Here is a 16,989-nt window from a genome sequence, read left to right as displayed (position 1 = left end):
GCATTACTCTGGGGTCAGGCTGTGGGCAGGTGTGACCTTTCATCCACATGAAACCAAGACAGATGGTAAACAAACGGGAAAGAAACCTTTGGTATACAGATAAATGAAGGGTTCTTACTTGTGACAGACTGCTTGCCAAATCTGCTTCTTGTGGTGTATTCTCAATGATGGGTACAATAAGTTCCTCATCATATTTCATGGCTCGATTCTCTGTTGGATGTCTGATACCCTGAAAATGTAAATACATCAATTATACAATTTGTCGACTTCAGGATTCTAAGTTCTCAAACCATTTTATATCAAGTGTAGACATACAATCTATTTCTTTTTTTTTGTGAGAAAAATCAAGAATGGAGGATCCCAGTCTCCTGACTCTCATCCATTTTCGTTACTTTTTATGGCACACACAGGTACGTTGTGGCGACATTCTTAATCTCGCTAAACGAACATGCCCACATTATACAATTCTAAAACCATCAATTGCATTTACAAAAGTCAAACCTTCCTCAACAGACATTCCCCTCTTCCCCAAAGCCCCCTTCACCCCATCCATCCACCTCATCCTAAGATGTCCCCTCATGTTCACTCCCTCAACATCTGCCTTCCATACCTCTTTTACTAGTCTTTCTTCACTCATTCTTTCCATGTGTCCAACCCATTCTAATACTCTTTCATCAACCCTATCTCCCAACTCCCTTTCCACCCCAGTTCTCCTCCTCACCTCCTCATTTCTCACTCTATCTAGCCTAGTAACCCCCATCATACTTCTCAGACACCTCATCTCAAACATTCAAACTCCTTCTCTCTTCTCTTATGTTCCATGTTTCTGCCCCATACAGTGCTGTTGGCACAATCACTCCTTCATACAGTCTCCTCTTAGCATCCATTCCCAAATGTCTATTCCTCATTACACTCTTTAATCCACCAAGGCATTTACTCGCTTCTCTCAATCTACATTCTATCCCCACCTTCACTCCACCCATATCAAACAAAACAAAAAACCCTTTTCCCCTTCCAAAGGGTCACAGTATATACCAATCCCAACCCATCCAAATTCATTTATTGCTCTCCCGTCATAACACCTCCTAGATGAAGTAATACCCCCATCACACTGCTGGTCTAAGACATTACAGCAATACATACTTTTACAGCAGGTCCCAATAGTTGATGTTGGTCTACTCCTACTTCAAGATATATATACATACTTCTATACATACAGGGTGTGTACAGTAATCATTTTGTTGTTTCAGGGACACAGTGTGGAAAGACATGGGTAACCACACCACTCAAAACAAATGCAACCAATCAGTATACGAGACTGTCCCAGTAACACCTTATGTCAATGGAGAGCCATGGATTGAGGAAGTAGCTGCTAGTAGATCCTACATGTGGCAACAGGACTCTGCACCATATCACACCTCTAGAAAATCTCAGAAATGACTCTCCAACAATTTCTTTTACTTTGTTGGCCCTGATGGTGTGGCCCCTTAACTCATCTGACCTCAACCCTATGGACTATTTTGTATGGGCCACAGTTGAATGAGATACTAATTGCACCCTATGCAAAAGTAGAGATGATCTAATCAGTTGGATCAAGGTTGTCTTTGCCAATCTCTCCAAGATCGTAAGAAGGCCTGTGGCAGGTTTCGAGGGTGTGTTGAAGACATCATTGATGCCAAGGGCAGATTCATTGAGTAACAGGACACCAGAAGTGTGCTGATACACTGTCCATTTTCTTTTTTGGAATAAATACATTTTCAACTAAATTGTGACTTTTTTGTGTGATCCTAAAAAAGGAAACAATTACCATATGCACCCTGTACATGCATACATATACCAAAGGCTTTTTCCCCCCTTACAAGAAGGTAGCCAAAAGACAAGGAAAAAATCCACTCCCGTCCATTCCATCCCCAACATACTTCACTCCCATTCACCCCCCTCCCACCCTCTTATCTTGGCTCCTCCTGGATGAGAGGTCATCCCTGCATCTTGCCCTCCACCCTGGGTCAGAAGCAGTGCAGCAAGCACAGCACATCAACACCAAGGCCACCTCATTTAATGGGCAATCTCCCTCTCCATCCTCTCATGCAGAGAGAAGATGGGGGAGAAATCATCTTTGGGCATCAATTTATTATTCACACATACTTCCTCACCCCCCACCACTCCCTTTCCATGCTTCACAGCATCATCCATACACAACCATTCTCTATTCACCCCTAACTATCTTCCATCTTCTCCCATCCTTCCTCAACAGACATTCCTCTCTTTTGCAATGCCCCTTTTACCCCATCCATCCATCTCATCCTTGGTTGCTCCTCCCATGTTCACTCCTTTCACCTCTGCCTTCCACACCTCTTTTACTAATCTTTTTTCACACATTCTTTCCATGTGTCCAAACCATCCCAATACTCTTTCATCAACCCTGTCTCCCAACTCCCTTTCCACCCCTATTCTCCTCCTCACCTCCTTGTTTCTCATTCTATCCAACCTTGTAGCCCCCATCATACTCCTGAGGCACCTCATCTCAAACACATTCAGACTCCTTCTCTCTTATGTTTCATGTTTCTGCCCCATATAGTGCTGTTGGCACAATCACTCCTTCATACTCTCCTCTTAGCATCCATTCCCAAATGTCTAATTCTCATTACACTTTTTAATCCCCCAAGGCATTTACTTGCTTTTCTCATACATCTCACTCACTCCATTTCTAATTCTAACACAGGCTCTACTACTCTTGTAAAAACTCTTGACTGCTCTACAGAGCTTCCCTCCTATCCCATACATCTGCAATATCTACCACGGTGCCTTCCTGTCTACCCTATCATAAGCCTTTTCCAAATCCATAAAGGCCAAAATACATCCTTGACTATTCCATAACAACATATATGCCTTACCACAAAAATCTGATCCATGCGACCCCTACCTGTTCTAAACCCACACTGTTCTTCTCCTAATCCTCTCCATCAATACCCTACCATAAGCTTTCCCAACTACACTCAACAAACTGATCCCTTTGAAACTACTACACTAACACTTGTCCCCTTTCCCCTTATAAAGTGTAACTATATACTCCTCCAGCACTCTACCCTCTTTTAGACAAACATTAAAACCTCACTAGCCAGTCCACCATCAATGTACCTCCCTTTTTAAGACACTCCACATGACACCTGTTCAACCCAGGTGCCTTAACTGCTCTCATCATCTTAATAACTGCTTTCACCTCATCTTTCCTTATTTCTCCTCAATTTTCCTCATTAATCATGGTCATTTTCTTAGCATTTCCCACTGCAACTACCTTTCCCTCCCTATTCTCCTTCACATTTAGCAACTCCCTTGACCACTTTAGTACAATAATGCCTACGTAGGCATCATGAGGTGCAAGTGAGTACACAAGGACACCATTGTTGGCATCTTGATTATATATATATTTTTGTAGTTGTACAGAAGTTACCCCCAGATTCTGTAAACATATTAGATGGTGTTTTCTGTGGTCATTCTGGGTGAGAGAATGAGTAAAACAGCTGTAATTTCACATTATATAAGAAGAGTACTGTGAACCATCATTGAATCATTGTACATCATCTCTTTTCTCACCCTCCTGTCACAGAGAAAAGAATGCTGCCACCAAATTCACATGCATTTTGTAAAAGGCAAGTAAACGGGGCAGTGTGGGGACTCCCTTTCCTTTATTTTTCTCCTATAGTCAAGGCACCCCTTTGATTTATCCTTCCTTTACAGGAAAAATGGTCACTGATATGTACATCAATCCATAATGCTTTAGAGATACAGGTACATTAATTATTAGCAGGTCAGGTATACTACTGTATTATTACATGACCACTGTAAGTCTGGCAAAATCAATAATCCCACACAGTTTTAAACCAAGGGTAATGGATGTGGTGTACTTGTATCTATGGGTTACTCCTTTCTAACCTTAATCATTTCTTGGTGTGTGATTCGGAACTCTTGCCCTGGGAATACTATGGTTGCCATGACAGCAGCTTTCGAATGCGAGTGAATGACAGCACCTGCATTTCGTTCTGAAACCAAAGATTTTTAATAACAATAATCTCTGATGGATACTACAAGAATATATATGGAGGAGGATTCAAGAAAGATGGTGATTTCTTGAACAGCCCTAATAAAAACCTATCTTCAAAATCATATTCAGATAAAATCACAACCACTCAATACTTGAAAGTATTAGACTACAATAAAAGGGCTCAGTCATGATAATCTTCAATTAGGGGTCTTTCCTTAAGGTGAATAATGCTGCTTGATATGGACCTTAACATCTTTATAGCACATCACTGAAATAAACCCAACATTTCATATGGCTCCAAAACCACTCTTACCTTTATAAGCTATCATAAACAAAGGTGTACACTGAGACTTGACAAGTGTGGTGTCTGCTGGTCCAAACAATTCGTTGCCATCTTTGTCCAGAACATATATATCCTCTGTGTGTAGGCGCTCCTTCTGCACACCTGATGGGGCAACATATATACGTTCCCTGAAATTACAATATATGATTGATAATTTATGTTTATGATATGCATTTGGATGGAGCACTGGGTAACAGCCAGACTATTGTGGATGGCCTAGGTTTGACCATTCCTCTTTTGTATGGGCTTGGCACTTTCACATCTTCCCAACAATTTTCTGCAATGGTAAACATAAGAGGTGTATCAGACCAATATTACATATCAAAACTAGCACCTAGTCCATATGTCTGAGCTAATTATACTGATCTCAGACCATTTTCATAACCACTTCTATTACAATATAATGTTCTTTCCATGTATGAGAGGGATGCCTTGTGAAAACTTGTTACAGTGTGTCACGTCTTCACATCGCGATGTGACATAGATGTTCATTATGCTTACCTATGTTAACATGTGACCCTTAGTGATTTTATGCTTAAGTGTATTTTAGTGTGCAATCCGCGGGGAGCCCTACAGTGCAACTCCAATTATGGAGTGGCGCCAAGATGACGGCACCTCCCCCCCCCTTCTTCTCCTGGCCCTCTCTCGCCCATAGCCCTATGGGTGGGCGTGGACGAACAATGGACCTCTTGTGTGCGGCTACGCTTCACGGTGATGGATGCCCGCGAAAGGCGTTGGACCTGTATCGAGGCGGGGCCGCTAGTACAATGGGTCCTTGTACTCCGAGACCGTTGACCTAGAACGCGCGCGAAACCCCGCGCGGACAAGCGGCGGAGGACTACAGAAGGGACGCCATCTTCTTCTTGATTAATGTTACCCCCTTAACCTCGGCTGGAAGACGGCGTCCCTTCTGTAGTCCTCCGCCGCTTGTCCGCGCGGGGTTTCGCGCGTGTTCTAGGTCAACGGTCTCGGAGTACAAGGACCCATTGTACTAGCGGCCCCGCCTCGATACAGGTCCAACGCCTTTCGCGGGCATCCATCACCGTGAAGCGTAGCCGCACACAAGAGGTCCATTGTTCGTCCACGCCCACCCATAGGGCTATGGGCGAGAGAGGGCCAGGAGAAGAAGGGGGGGGAGGTGCCATCATCTTGGCGCCACTCCATAATTGGAGTTGCACTGTAGGGCTCCCCGCGGATTGCACACTAAAATACACTTAAGCATAAAATCACTAAGGGTCACATGTTAACATAGGTAAGCATAATGAACATCTATGTCACATCGCGATGTGAAGACGTGACACAGTGCAACTTCAACAAAAATGGATAAATTTAACAAGAAAAATGTGCCCGTAGTGCATGTTCTAGGTTGAAGATAAATGTGGGTAAAAGTAAGGTGATGAGATACACAAGGGGAGAAGATGGCAGCAAATTGGAAATGAGTATTAAGGGAGAGAGACTGGAGGAAGTGGATAGTTTTAGATACTTGGGGACAAATGTGTCGGGCAAGAGAGGAGTGGAGGTGGAAGTAGAATGTAGATTGAGAGAAGTAAATACCTTGGGGATTAAAAAGTTTAATGAGAAATAAACATTTGGGAATGGATGCTACAAGGAGATTGCATGAAGGGGTAATTGTGCTAACAGCACTGTATGGGGGCAGAAACATGGAACATATGAGAGGAAGAGTTTAAACGTGATTGAGGTGAAATGTTTGAGAAGAATTTTAGGTTTCACTAGGCTGGACAGAGTGAGGAAGAAAGCAGGGGTGAAAAGATAGTTGGGGGATAGGGTTGATGAAAGAGTATAAAGCGATTCGACACTCCCTTAACCTCTTCACTCCGGGGCACATCGCACGTCTGGCAGCATTAGCTGCCTGACATGCGATGTTGCGTCATAATAATCGCATTATAAAAAATAAAGTCACTGCTCAATCGCTCGTTCTCTTTCACCCGTGAATTTTGATAACCATAGAAAATATGATGAAGCCAGTTTAGAGAGAATGAGGGTCACGCAGGTACAACTACAATAAATATAATCAAGACGCCGACGTCGGCATCATCGCGTACCCACTTGCTCCTCATGACGCCTACGTAGGCGTCACCGTATGGAAGTGGTTAAAATCTCCTTTGTATGGGGGGATAAAAGCCCTTGGTATATGCATGTTCCATGAAATTTTTATGTATAAAATAGGAACTTGATAGAAACTGATTTGTCACCATGTGAATTCACTGCTGGTGCAGTGGTTAGCACTTTGGTCTTCCACACTTGAGGTCTAGAGCTTGCACATCCAGCTCTCACTCATACTATAAGCAGCTATTATGTTTCTTGAGCAAAGGAGTGGTAACATTACCCATAGATCAGACAATACAGGTTATGAGATCTCATCTGGGGTAATAACTGCAGTTAATCATAGAGTCCAGCATGTGATCCAAGATCATGGTGATATACTGAGGATATAACAAGGCACTGATGTACCATACATACTTCACCAAAACAAATTAAGCCACTGTTGTGATGTATAAAATGGATATTTGTTAACTCTACCATCTCTTCCTGCAGTGTCTGTTCCCACCCTCCTAACTTGTTCATGATAACCCACAAAGCAAGATTGCTTGGCATGGGAGTAGGACATCAACATTTATTTCTATCACAAATCATCCCTCTCACTTCTTTCTTCTGAAAACACATGAAATCATACCTTGTTTCTTTCTGACCAATTCATCTATTTTACAAGTTTAAAAATCTCTATCCAAAGGAATTATGATATTTTTGTACTACAACAGCTCCTTTATGCATGTGAAGACTGTTTCTTGGGATTGCCCCAGTTTAACCTGTGGTTTAATTTTTTGTAGCATTTGTAATTTTCCTTTGTTTTCCTTACAGGTGAAACTGGGAAAGGGGAAGTGGGTTTTTGTAAGTGCATATGGGCCTGGCAGTGAGAAGAGTGTAGAACAAAGGGAGGCTTTTTGGATAGATTTAAATGAGTGCATAATGGATTTAGGGAGAAATGTCATGTAATAGTACTGAGAGACCTTAATGCTTGGGTAGGAAATGATCCAATTGATGGAGTGGTTGGGAAATGTGGAGTTCCAGGAAAGAATCTTAGTGGAGAGTTGATGGTGGAAATGTGTCTAGAAAGAGAGTTGATGATAGCAAATACAGTGTTTCAGAACATAAGTACACATGGGAGAGGGTGGTGGATGGAAGGGTGGTAGATAGAGCGTTAATGGATTATGTAGTGGTAAATAGGATTATGATAGGAAGAGTTAAGGATGTACATGTGCTAAGGGGAGAGGGTGGGGGAATATCAGGTAATTTTTTGGTGGAAGGTAAGTTGAGAGTGGAGGATAGATGGAGAAAGAGGAAGAGGACAAAAGGTAGGGAGGTGCTTAGAGTGAACTCTTTAAATGAAAAGGAAAAAGAGGAGGAGTACAAGAAGAAGCTGAAGGAGGAGTGGGAGGGAGTGAAGGAGGAATGGGGATGGTTCAAGGAGGGAGTCACAAAGAGTGCAAAGATGATGTGTGGAACAAGAAGGACAGGAGGAAATAGAAGAAAGGGTAGTGAATGGTGGGATGAGGAAACAAAGAAGGTTGTAGAAAAGAAGAAGGAGCTTTCACAGATTGGTTACAAAATAGGACAAGGGAGTCATATGAGAGGTACAAAGAAAAGAAAAGAGAAATAAAACAAAAGGTAAAGGAGGCAAAGAGGAGAGCAGATGTGAAATGGGGTAGGAGTATGACAGAAAATTTTGAAAGTAATAAAAAGATATTTTGGAAAGAAATTAAGAGAGGAAGAGGAGGCGAATCAAGTAGAGAAGAAAAGGTAAAAGGTGCAGATGGAGAGATGATAATGGAAGACAAGACAGTAAGGGCAAGATGGGCAGAATATTTTAGGGAGTTGCTAAATGTGAAGGAGGATAGGGAGGGAAAGATAGCTGCAGTGGGAAATGCTAAGAAAATGACCATGATGAGTGAGGAAAATGGAGGAGAAATAAGGGAGGATGAAGTGAAGGCAGTTGTTAAGATGATAAAAGCAGGTAAGGCACCTGGTCTGGATGGATGCCATGCAGAATGTCTAATAAAGGAGGTACAGTTATGGTGGACTGGCTGGTGAGGTTATTTAATGTTTACTGGAGAGAGGGTAGAGTGCTGGAGGACTGGAGGAGTGCCTGTATAGTTCCACTTTGCAAGGGAAAAGGGGACAAGTGTGAATGTAGTAGTTTCAGAGGGATTAGCTTGTTAAGTGTAGTTGGGAAGGCTTATGGGAGGATCTTGATTGAGAGGATTAGGAGAGGAACAGAGGGAGTAATTGGTGAAGAACAGTGTGGATTTAGGACGGGTAGAGGTTGTGTAGATCAGATTTTTGTGGTAAGACAGATATGTGAGAAAGCTATAGGAAAGGGGAAGGATGCTTTTTGGGCTTTTATGGATATGGAAAAGGCTTAGGACAGGGTAGATAGAAAGGCACTGTGGGAGGTTTTGCAGATTTACGGGATAGGAGGAAAGCTTCTAGGAGCTGTCAAGAGTTTTTATGAGGGTAGTAGAGCTTGTGTCAGGATTAGAAATGGAGAGTGAGTGGTTCAAGGTAAAGGTGCGACTTCGTCAAGGATGCGTCATGTTGCCCTGGCTGTTCAACTTATACATGGATGGGGTAGTGCGAGAGGTAAATGCAAGGGTAGTGGGTCTGGGATTGGAGATGGTTAAAGAAAATGGAGAAAAGTGGGAGGTGAGCCAGCTGTTGTTTGCGGACGACACTGCGCTTGTGGCAGGATCGGAGGAGGGATTGAGGAAGTTGGTGACAGAGTTTGGGAGAGTGTGTGATAGAAGAAAGCTGAAGATAAATGTGGGTAAAAGTAAGGTGATGTGATGTACAAGGGGTGAAAGTGGCAGTAGACTGGAAGTGAGCATTAAGGGAGAGTGACTGGAGGAAGTGGATAGTTTTAGATACTAGGGTGCAAATGTGGCAGGAAAAGGTGGAGTGAAGGTGGAGGTAGAATGTAAATTGAGAGAAGCAAGTAAATGCCTTGGTGGATTAAAAAGTGTAATGAGGAATAGACATTTGGGAATGGATGCTAAGAGGATGCACAGTATGGGGCAGAAACATGGAACATAAGAGAGGAAGAGAGGTGTTTGAATGTGTTTGAGATGAGGTGTCTGAGAAGTATGGTGGGGGTTACTAGGCTAGAGTGAGAAATGAGGAGGTGAGGAGGAGAACAGGGGTGGAAAGGGAGTTGGGAGATAGGATTGATGAAAGAGTATTAGGATGGTTTGGACACATGGAAAGAATGAGTGAAGAAAGACTAGTAAAAAAGGTATGCAAGGCAGATGTGGAGGGAGTGAACATGAGGGGACGTCCTAGGATGAGATGGATGGATGGGGTGAAGGGGGCTTTGGGGAAGAGGGGAATGTCTGTTGAGGAAGGACGGGAGAGGACAGAAGACAGGGGTGAATGGAGAATGGTTGTATATGGATGATGATGTGATGCATGAGGTGGAATGGGCAGGGGGATGGGGGGTGAGGTAGTATGTATGAGCAAAATTTGACGCAGCCCGATGGGATTTCTCCCCGTCTTCTCCTTTTATGCATGGGGGGACGGAGAAGGGGGGTTGCTGATTTAATGAAGCGGCCTTGCTGTGGGTGTGCTGTGTCTTGCGACACTGCTTCTGACCCAGGGCAGTGGACAAGGTGCAGGGATGACCCGTCATCCAGGAGGTGCTAAGATAAGAGGGAGGGTGGAGGGATGTGGAGTGTATTCAGGGATGGAATGGGTGGGAATGATTTTATGCCTTTTCCTTTTTGGCTACCTCCCTTGTAAGGGGAAAAAAGCCTTGGTATATGTATGTTAATTCTTTTTTGGGCTACAATTTAGGAGAAGGGAATCGTATGCGAGGTACAAAGTAAAGAGAAAGGAATTTAAGCATAAGATAAAGGAAGCAAAGAGGAGAGCAGATGTGAAATGGGGTAAGAGTATGACAGAAAATTTTGAAAGTAATAAAAAGATGTTTTGGAATAAGTTAAAAGAGGAAGAGGAGGCGAATCAAGTAGAGAAGAAAAGGTAAAAGGTGCAGATGGAGAGATGATAATGGAAGAGAAGGCAGTGAGAGGAAGGTGGGCAGAGTATTTTAGGGAGTTGCTAAATGTGAAGGAGGATAGGGAGGGAAAGGTAGTTGTAGTGGGAAGCACTAAGAAAATGAGAGTGATGAGTGAGGAAAATGGAGGAGAAATAGGGAAGGATGAAGTGAAAGCAGCTGTTAAGATGACGAGAGCAGGTAAGGCACCTGGTTTGGAAGGATACCATGCAGAATCTCTGAAGAAAGGAGGTACAGTTATGGTGGACTGCCTGGTGAGGTTATTTAAAGTTTTCTTTAAGAGAGGGTAGAGTGCCAGAAGACTGGAGGAGTGCCTGTATAGTTCCGCTTTACAAAGGAAAGGGGGACAAGTGTGAGTGTAGTAGTTACAGAGGGATCAGCTTGTTGAGTGTAGTTGGGAAGGCTTATAGGAGGGTCTTGATTGAGAGGATTAGGAGAGGAACAGAGGGAGTAATTGGTGTGGAACAGTGTGGTTTTAGGACAGATAGGGATGTGTAGATCAGATTTTTGTGGTAAGACAGATATGTAAGAAAGCTATAGGAAAAGGTAAGGATGCTTTTTGGGCTTTTATGGATCTGGAAAAGGCTTACGACAGGGTAGACAGAAAGGCACTGTGGGCAGTACTGCAGATATATGGGATAGGAAGAAAGCTGTTAAGAGCAGTCAAGAGTTTTTATGAGAGTAGTAGAGCTTGTGTTAGGATTAGAAATGGAGAGAGTGAATGGTTTGAGGTAAAGGTGGGACTTCGTCAGGGGTGTGTTATGTCACCCTGGCTGTTCAATCTTTACATGGATGGGGTGGTGCGAGAGGTGAATGCAAGGGTAGTGGGTCAGGGGTTGGAGATGATTAAAGAAAATGGAGAAAAGTGGGAGGTGAGCCAGCTGTTGTTTGCTGACAACACTGCGATTGTAGCAGGATCAGAGGAGGGATTGAGGAAGTTAGTGACAGAGTTTGAGGTGTGTGATAGAAGGAAGCTGAAGATAAATGTGGGCAAAAGTAAGGTGATGAGATGTACAAGGGGAGAGAGTGACAGTAGGCTGGAAGTGAGCATTAAGGGTGAGAAACTGGGGGAAATGGATAGTTTCAGATACTTGGGTGCAAATGTGACAGGAAAGGGATGAGTGGGGTGGAGGTAGAATGTAAATTGAGAGAAGTGAGCAAATGCCTTGGTGGATTAAAAAGTGTAATGAGAAATAGACATCTGGGAATGGATGCTAAGAGAAGGTTATATGAAGGAGTGATTGTGCCAACAGCAATGTATGGGGCAGAAACATGGAACATGAGAGAGGAAAAGAGAAGGAGTTTGAATATGTTTGAGATGAAATGTATGAGAAGTATGATGGGGGTTACTAGGCTAGAGTGAGAAATGAGGAGGTGAAGAGAACAGGGGTGGAAAAGGAGATGGGAAATAGGGTTGATGAAAGAGTATTAGGATGGTTTGGACACATGGAAACAATGAGTGAAGAAAGATTAGTAAAAGAAGTGTGGAAGGCGGAGGTGGAAGGAGTGAATATGAGGGGGCGTCCTAGGATGAGATGGATGGATGGGGTGAAAGGGGCTTTACAAAAGAGAGGAATGTCTGCAGAGGAAGGACAGGAGAGGACAGAAGATAGGGGTGAATGGAGAAGGGTTGTGTATAGATGAGGCTGTGATGCATGAGGGGGAGTGGGTGGGGGATGGGGGGTGAGGAAGTATGTACTGTATGACAAGAATTTGACGCAGCCCGAAGGGATGTCTCCCCGTCTTCTTTCCTCCATGAGGGGATGGAGAGGGGGGTCACCGAATTTATGATGCGGCCTTGCTGTGGCTGTGGATGTGCTGTGTCTTGCGACACTGCTTCTGACCCAGGGCAGTGGACAGGATGCAGGGATGACCTGTCATCCAGAAGGTGCCAAGATAGGGGGGAGGGAGGAGGGTGGAGGGAAGTGGAATATATAGGAAATGAAATGGGTGGGAGTGATTTCTATGCCATTTTCTTTTTGGCTACCCCCCACGTAAGGGGGAAAAACCCTTTGTTATATGTATCTATGTAATTCTTTTTCCCCTTCCTCCATCCCTTCCCCAGTACCCTGACAAATCTGTAACCTGTCTAGGTGAAGGTGGTTCATACTGATGTGACACAAAGGAAACATCCTCAGCCTCAGAATCCCTCCCACCCCATAACAATGAGAAGGCTGTCCAGTGTTATGGGGCAGGCTGCAAATAACTCAATACCTCCATGCTTACTGCAACTTTTAAGTCAACTGCATCCCTTTCTCTTTCCATACAATCAATCATTCCACTGACCCTCAGCCTTAAGAGTGGTTGAGTGCAAGACTATGCTAAACATCACAATGTGTCTTCTGTGTGCTTATGATTATTTTGTATGTCAGCAGCCTAAGTTCTACAAATTGGTTGCTGATAGCTAATACCAATATAATGACATATACTATACTCACCCTTCCCTAATACTGATTCCACCTCCTGTACCATAGACCCAACCAAGTCTGTAGAATGCAGCACCCAACTCACAAATCATATCTGCGGCTTTGAACAATCTACCAGGACCCATACTGGAACCTCGAGGTCTTCCCAAGGGTTTCTTAGCGACCCAAGAACCTAGGCAAAAAGACAGATGGATTAATTAAAATGGCCTTACACCTGCATCTTGCTTTATCAGCTACATATAACCTTAAATACCACAACTTTCCTTCCATTTGCCAATCCCCAAACTAGTATTTTGCAAGTCCATTTAAACCCTTTTCAGTTTTGCATTTGGGACCAATAATAGGTACCCATTAATGGTGGTTCTGGAAGATGAACATTGGCAAGAGTCATCTCCCCAACCTCCACCTTCAAAAATCAATCAATTGACTGCACAAATTCAAAGCAGTCAATATCTTATGGACTTTAGTTAGTGATACCATTACAGACCAGAGTAAGGATTGCAAAATATCTTCAACTCAAAGAATGATAATCACTTTTAACTTCTTCCTTATATCTCTTTTACCTCTTAAACAACATATTCTCACTAAAGGACTGCTAATGATGAAACAAGATACCTATAGGTGCACTCTCAAGGTGCAAGCTGCTGTCTCTGAACAAAACCTACTAGTATATATCCATCAAATACTCCAACTACTAGTACACATCCATCAAATCCAACATACCACTCATGGTTCCACCTACACTCAACACAACTAGTATCCAAAGAATGGGGCCTGTAATTGTCACAAGAAAAATGTACCTTTGACATACCAGAAATAAATACTCAGTATTACAGATAACTGCTTCAATTCATACATTAACATAACATACACATAGCACTAATCCAAGAAACAAAACATTATAAGTTGTATTGCTCACATTCATCGATTACAAAACGGGAAGAAAAGATAACACAATGGTGGATTCATTACACTTGTGCATAATACCATACCCTTTTCCAATAAAACAAGACAAACACAAAGAAAACAACTTGCACTACAAATATCTACATACCAACCACATATCAGAAAACAACTTGACTCACTAATAAACCACATGCAGGCATGTAATCTAAATGCACATCACATATTCTAGCCTTTTCCCCCTTACACAGGAGGTAGCCAAAACACCCATTCCATCCCCGCATACTCCACTCCCATCCACCCCCTCCGTCCCTCTTATCTTGGTTCCTCCTGGATGATGGGTCATCCTTGTATCTCACCCACTGTCCTGGGTCAGAAGCAGTGTTGCAAGACACAGCAAGGCCACTTCATTAAATTGACGACCCTCCACTCTCCGCCCCTCATGCAGAAATGAAGAAGACAGGGAGAAATCCCTTCTGGCTTAGCACACAAACAGTAAATCTAAAGACAAAATACTTGAGTAACTCCCCAAATTAAATATATTAAATTCTAGCAACCAACCCACTTGGCAACCTCCTCAATATAACCTACAAGTATCATCTCGACATAAGGTGCTCTTCATCTTTACAAACACACACGAGAAAATATAGATGATCACCCTTCAGATAATCTCAACATGATTCAATACAACCTATATGAAAAAATAAATAAAATAAAATTAAATAATAATAATAAAAAATAAATAAAATAATAAATTGTTAGGAAGTAGTCCTCACCCCTCACCTCTTCTCTGGCTGTCCTGTGACCTTTGACCCCCCCTCCCCAAGGAAATTACTTGTGGGGCTAACTGTACAACTCATGTGCCACCTGACCATACAACTCGAACCAAAGCTTCTTTGAGGCCCACACGTAAGACAAAGCCTCCATGAGGAACACACATGCAGTACCAGCATTGTCCAGCAATAACTAACCTGCACCTCAGCCAGCCACATGAGCCATGTGATGAATACTGGATTCATTGAGGAACACATACCCTCTGTCTTCACGAGTCAGCAGTGTAAGAATGCTTTGTCTCCAATTTCCCATGCATCACACTTGACTTCGCACCAATTAGGTGCATGGGTCATGACCTGATCTTGGGAGCCTGGCTTGTTGCTCCTTGGTTTCTCACCTCCTCCCCCCCTCCACTGCAAGCAGACCAAGTTGGGACACGACTTGAAACTCACAGTCTTGTCCTCTCCCCCTTTTCTCGCCCTAAAAGCGAGCTTTATCATAACATTGGCGCCTACATTCATTGCTAAATAAAAGCAACTCTCTCCATCAGTTTGCTTCAACCAGCCTTATATATATAAACTACAAAAATGCAATTTGGCAAACATACACTGAGGATATAGAGAAAAACTGATGAACCTTTAACACAGACCAATTCCAAGCCAGAGATGTAGATAACAGCAACCATCCAGATAGCAAGCAAAGGACACATTCAAAGGAACTACGAAGTAAATGAACAACTACAATAATTAAACAAAGACATTACAAAGGTATCAAACAATAAGAAAACTGAGAAAAACAATTCAATTGCCTTTCAACGAGATAAACCCTACTATTATGATTGACTGCCTACGACAACCAAGCCATGCCTGGGAAAAAACACCCATATTTCTATAAATTCATAGAGAACTTGATTTGATTTGAAGACAACTTTTATGGAACATAACCCACACTAATATTGAAATACCTTACATCCCTGTACCAGTTAAAAATAAACCACATACCTGAACTGAGAGTATCACCCTTCTTTCTTCCCTTTCTTTTCTTCTTGGATTCACTATTTACTGCGGAAGCGTAAAATTCCTCGTCTGATGAGTCTTCAGCTTCTTTCCTCTTTGGCCTGGTTTTCTTTTCTACAGGTTCTTCAATATCATTATCATGTGAATTTTTCTTGGGACGCCCACGACTACGTTTGCTAGACATGACTGTTTTCTCTGTATCAATGAAATAAAAGTATTACAATCACAGTGGCATTACTGCACCTCCAAATAAGAGGTAAGGGTTATCATAATGGGTGACAGTAAAGTTCCTTTGACTTCTTTCCTGCACAACCACCAATAGCAGGTCTATAATTGGTTCCAAGGGGGGGGGGGTGGAGAGAGAGAGAGAGAGAGAGAGAGAGAGAGAGAGAGAGAGAGAGAGAGAGAGAGAGAGAGAGAGAGAGTGCATGTGCCGAGACTACAAGAGTTGGGGAATTTGCAGGTCTCCTGGGCATTGTAAAAATACTTTATGTGGAGCCTATGTTAATAGTGCTACACAAGATAATCGCAGAAAATGTAGAGACTGGATGCACAATTTAGGAGTGGTCACTGCTGTGCCTGCTACCCCCCAAAGAAATGCTACCTGCACCTACGAAAATATTCTCGAAATGTCATGGGCCAACCCTACAATCATGCATTACAATCACTTTCATAAGTATTGTACATTACCTATGTTCTTTATACTAATAATAAGTGTTGGAATATAGCACTGAAAAGCATTCTTTACCAAAAAGTTGAAGTCGTCTTAGCTTTTTCTTTCACCTATGCATCATTTGACTTGTTTTTATTCATATGCCGTGTTATGAAATGTTCACCTGAAGTAGGATCAACTTTCTTTATATCATATTATTATCAACCATAGATTACTATGCATTAATAGAAAGAATAAACAAAGGTTGTAAAAAAAATTATAAAAAGCTCGTAGGAATACTGGTAGCCTGTCACCATTTTCTCTTTTGCCATGTGGACACACCTTTCAGTCCCCCACCATCCTGAGTGTTGGCAAAACACAGTCACATGGTATAACAACAAAGACTTCCACCTTGGTGTCTCATGATTTTATGAATTAAAAGTAGTGTTTACGAACTGCTTTACCTACATGGCAACCATGTCTATGACTTCAGCCTATACATCTTTTGATTTTATGAAGCAACAGTAGTGTTTGCAAGTTGGTCCGTGTGGTTTCTGGTTTACAGTATCCTCTTTATTTCCAGTTTACCTGGCAATTGGTCCATGACATTTCATTATTCGTGATAAACTTTTTGTTCAAGGAAAAAGCTGTTGTCAAAATTGATTTTGTAGTTGAGGGGATCTGTAGTGAACATTCATCTAATGGCTGTGTGTGTATGCATACTGTATGTATACACACATACACACAT

At 42.5% G+C, this 16,989-nt stretch overlaps 1 protein-coding gene across 5 annotated transcripts in view; it reads right to left on the bottom strand.

The window, feature by feature from the left end:
* LOC143032439 (putative methylthioribulose-1-phosphate dehydratase) overlaps positions 1–16,989 on the bottom strand; it is a 53,762-nt gene that overhangs the window by 23,804 nt on the left and 12,969 nt on the right. For all 5 annotated transcript variants that reach the window (XM_076197220.1, XM_076197219.1, XM_076197224.1 and 2 more), the window contains 5 exons: positions 15,575–15,784; positions 12,909–13,068; positions 4,356–4,513; positions 3,934–4,040; positions 119–229 (listed from right to left, as the gene is read on the bottom strand). In XM_076197220.1, the coding sequence (XP_076053335.1) occupies positions 119–229; positions 3,934–4,040; positions 4,356–4,513; positions 12,909–13,068; positions 15,575–15,784 (746 nt within the window). The remainder of the gene's footprint in view (positions 1–118; positions 230–3,933; positions 4,041–4,355; positions 4,514–12,908; positions 13,069–15,574; positions 15,785–16,989) is intronic.

This window comes from Oratosquilla oratoria, chromosome 13 (assembly GCF_046742065.1).
Source record: "Oratosquilla oratoria isolate Oo_2021 chromosome 13, ASM4674206v1, whole genome shotgun sequence".
NCBI classification, from domain to species: Eukaryota; Metazoa; Arthropoda; class Malacostraca; order Stomatopoda; family Squillidae; genus Oratosquilla; species Oratosquilla oratoria.
This window is presented reverse-complemented; position numbering and strand designations above follow the sequence as displayed.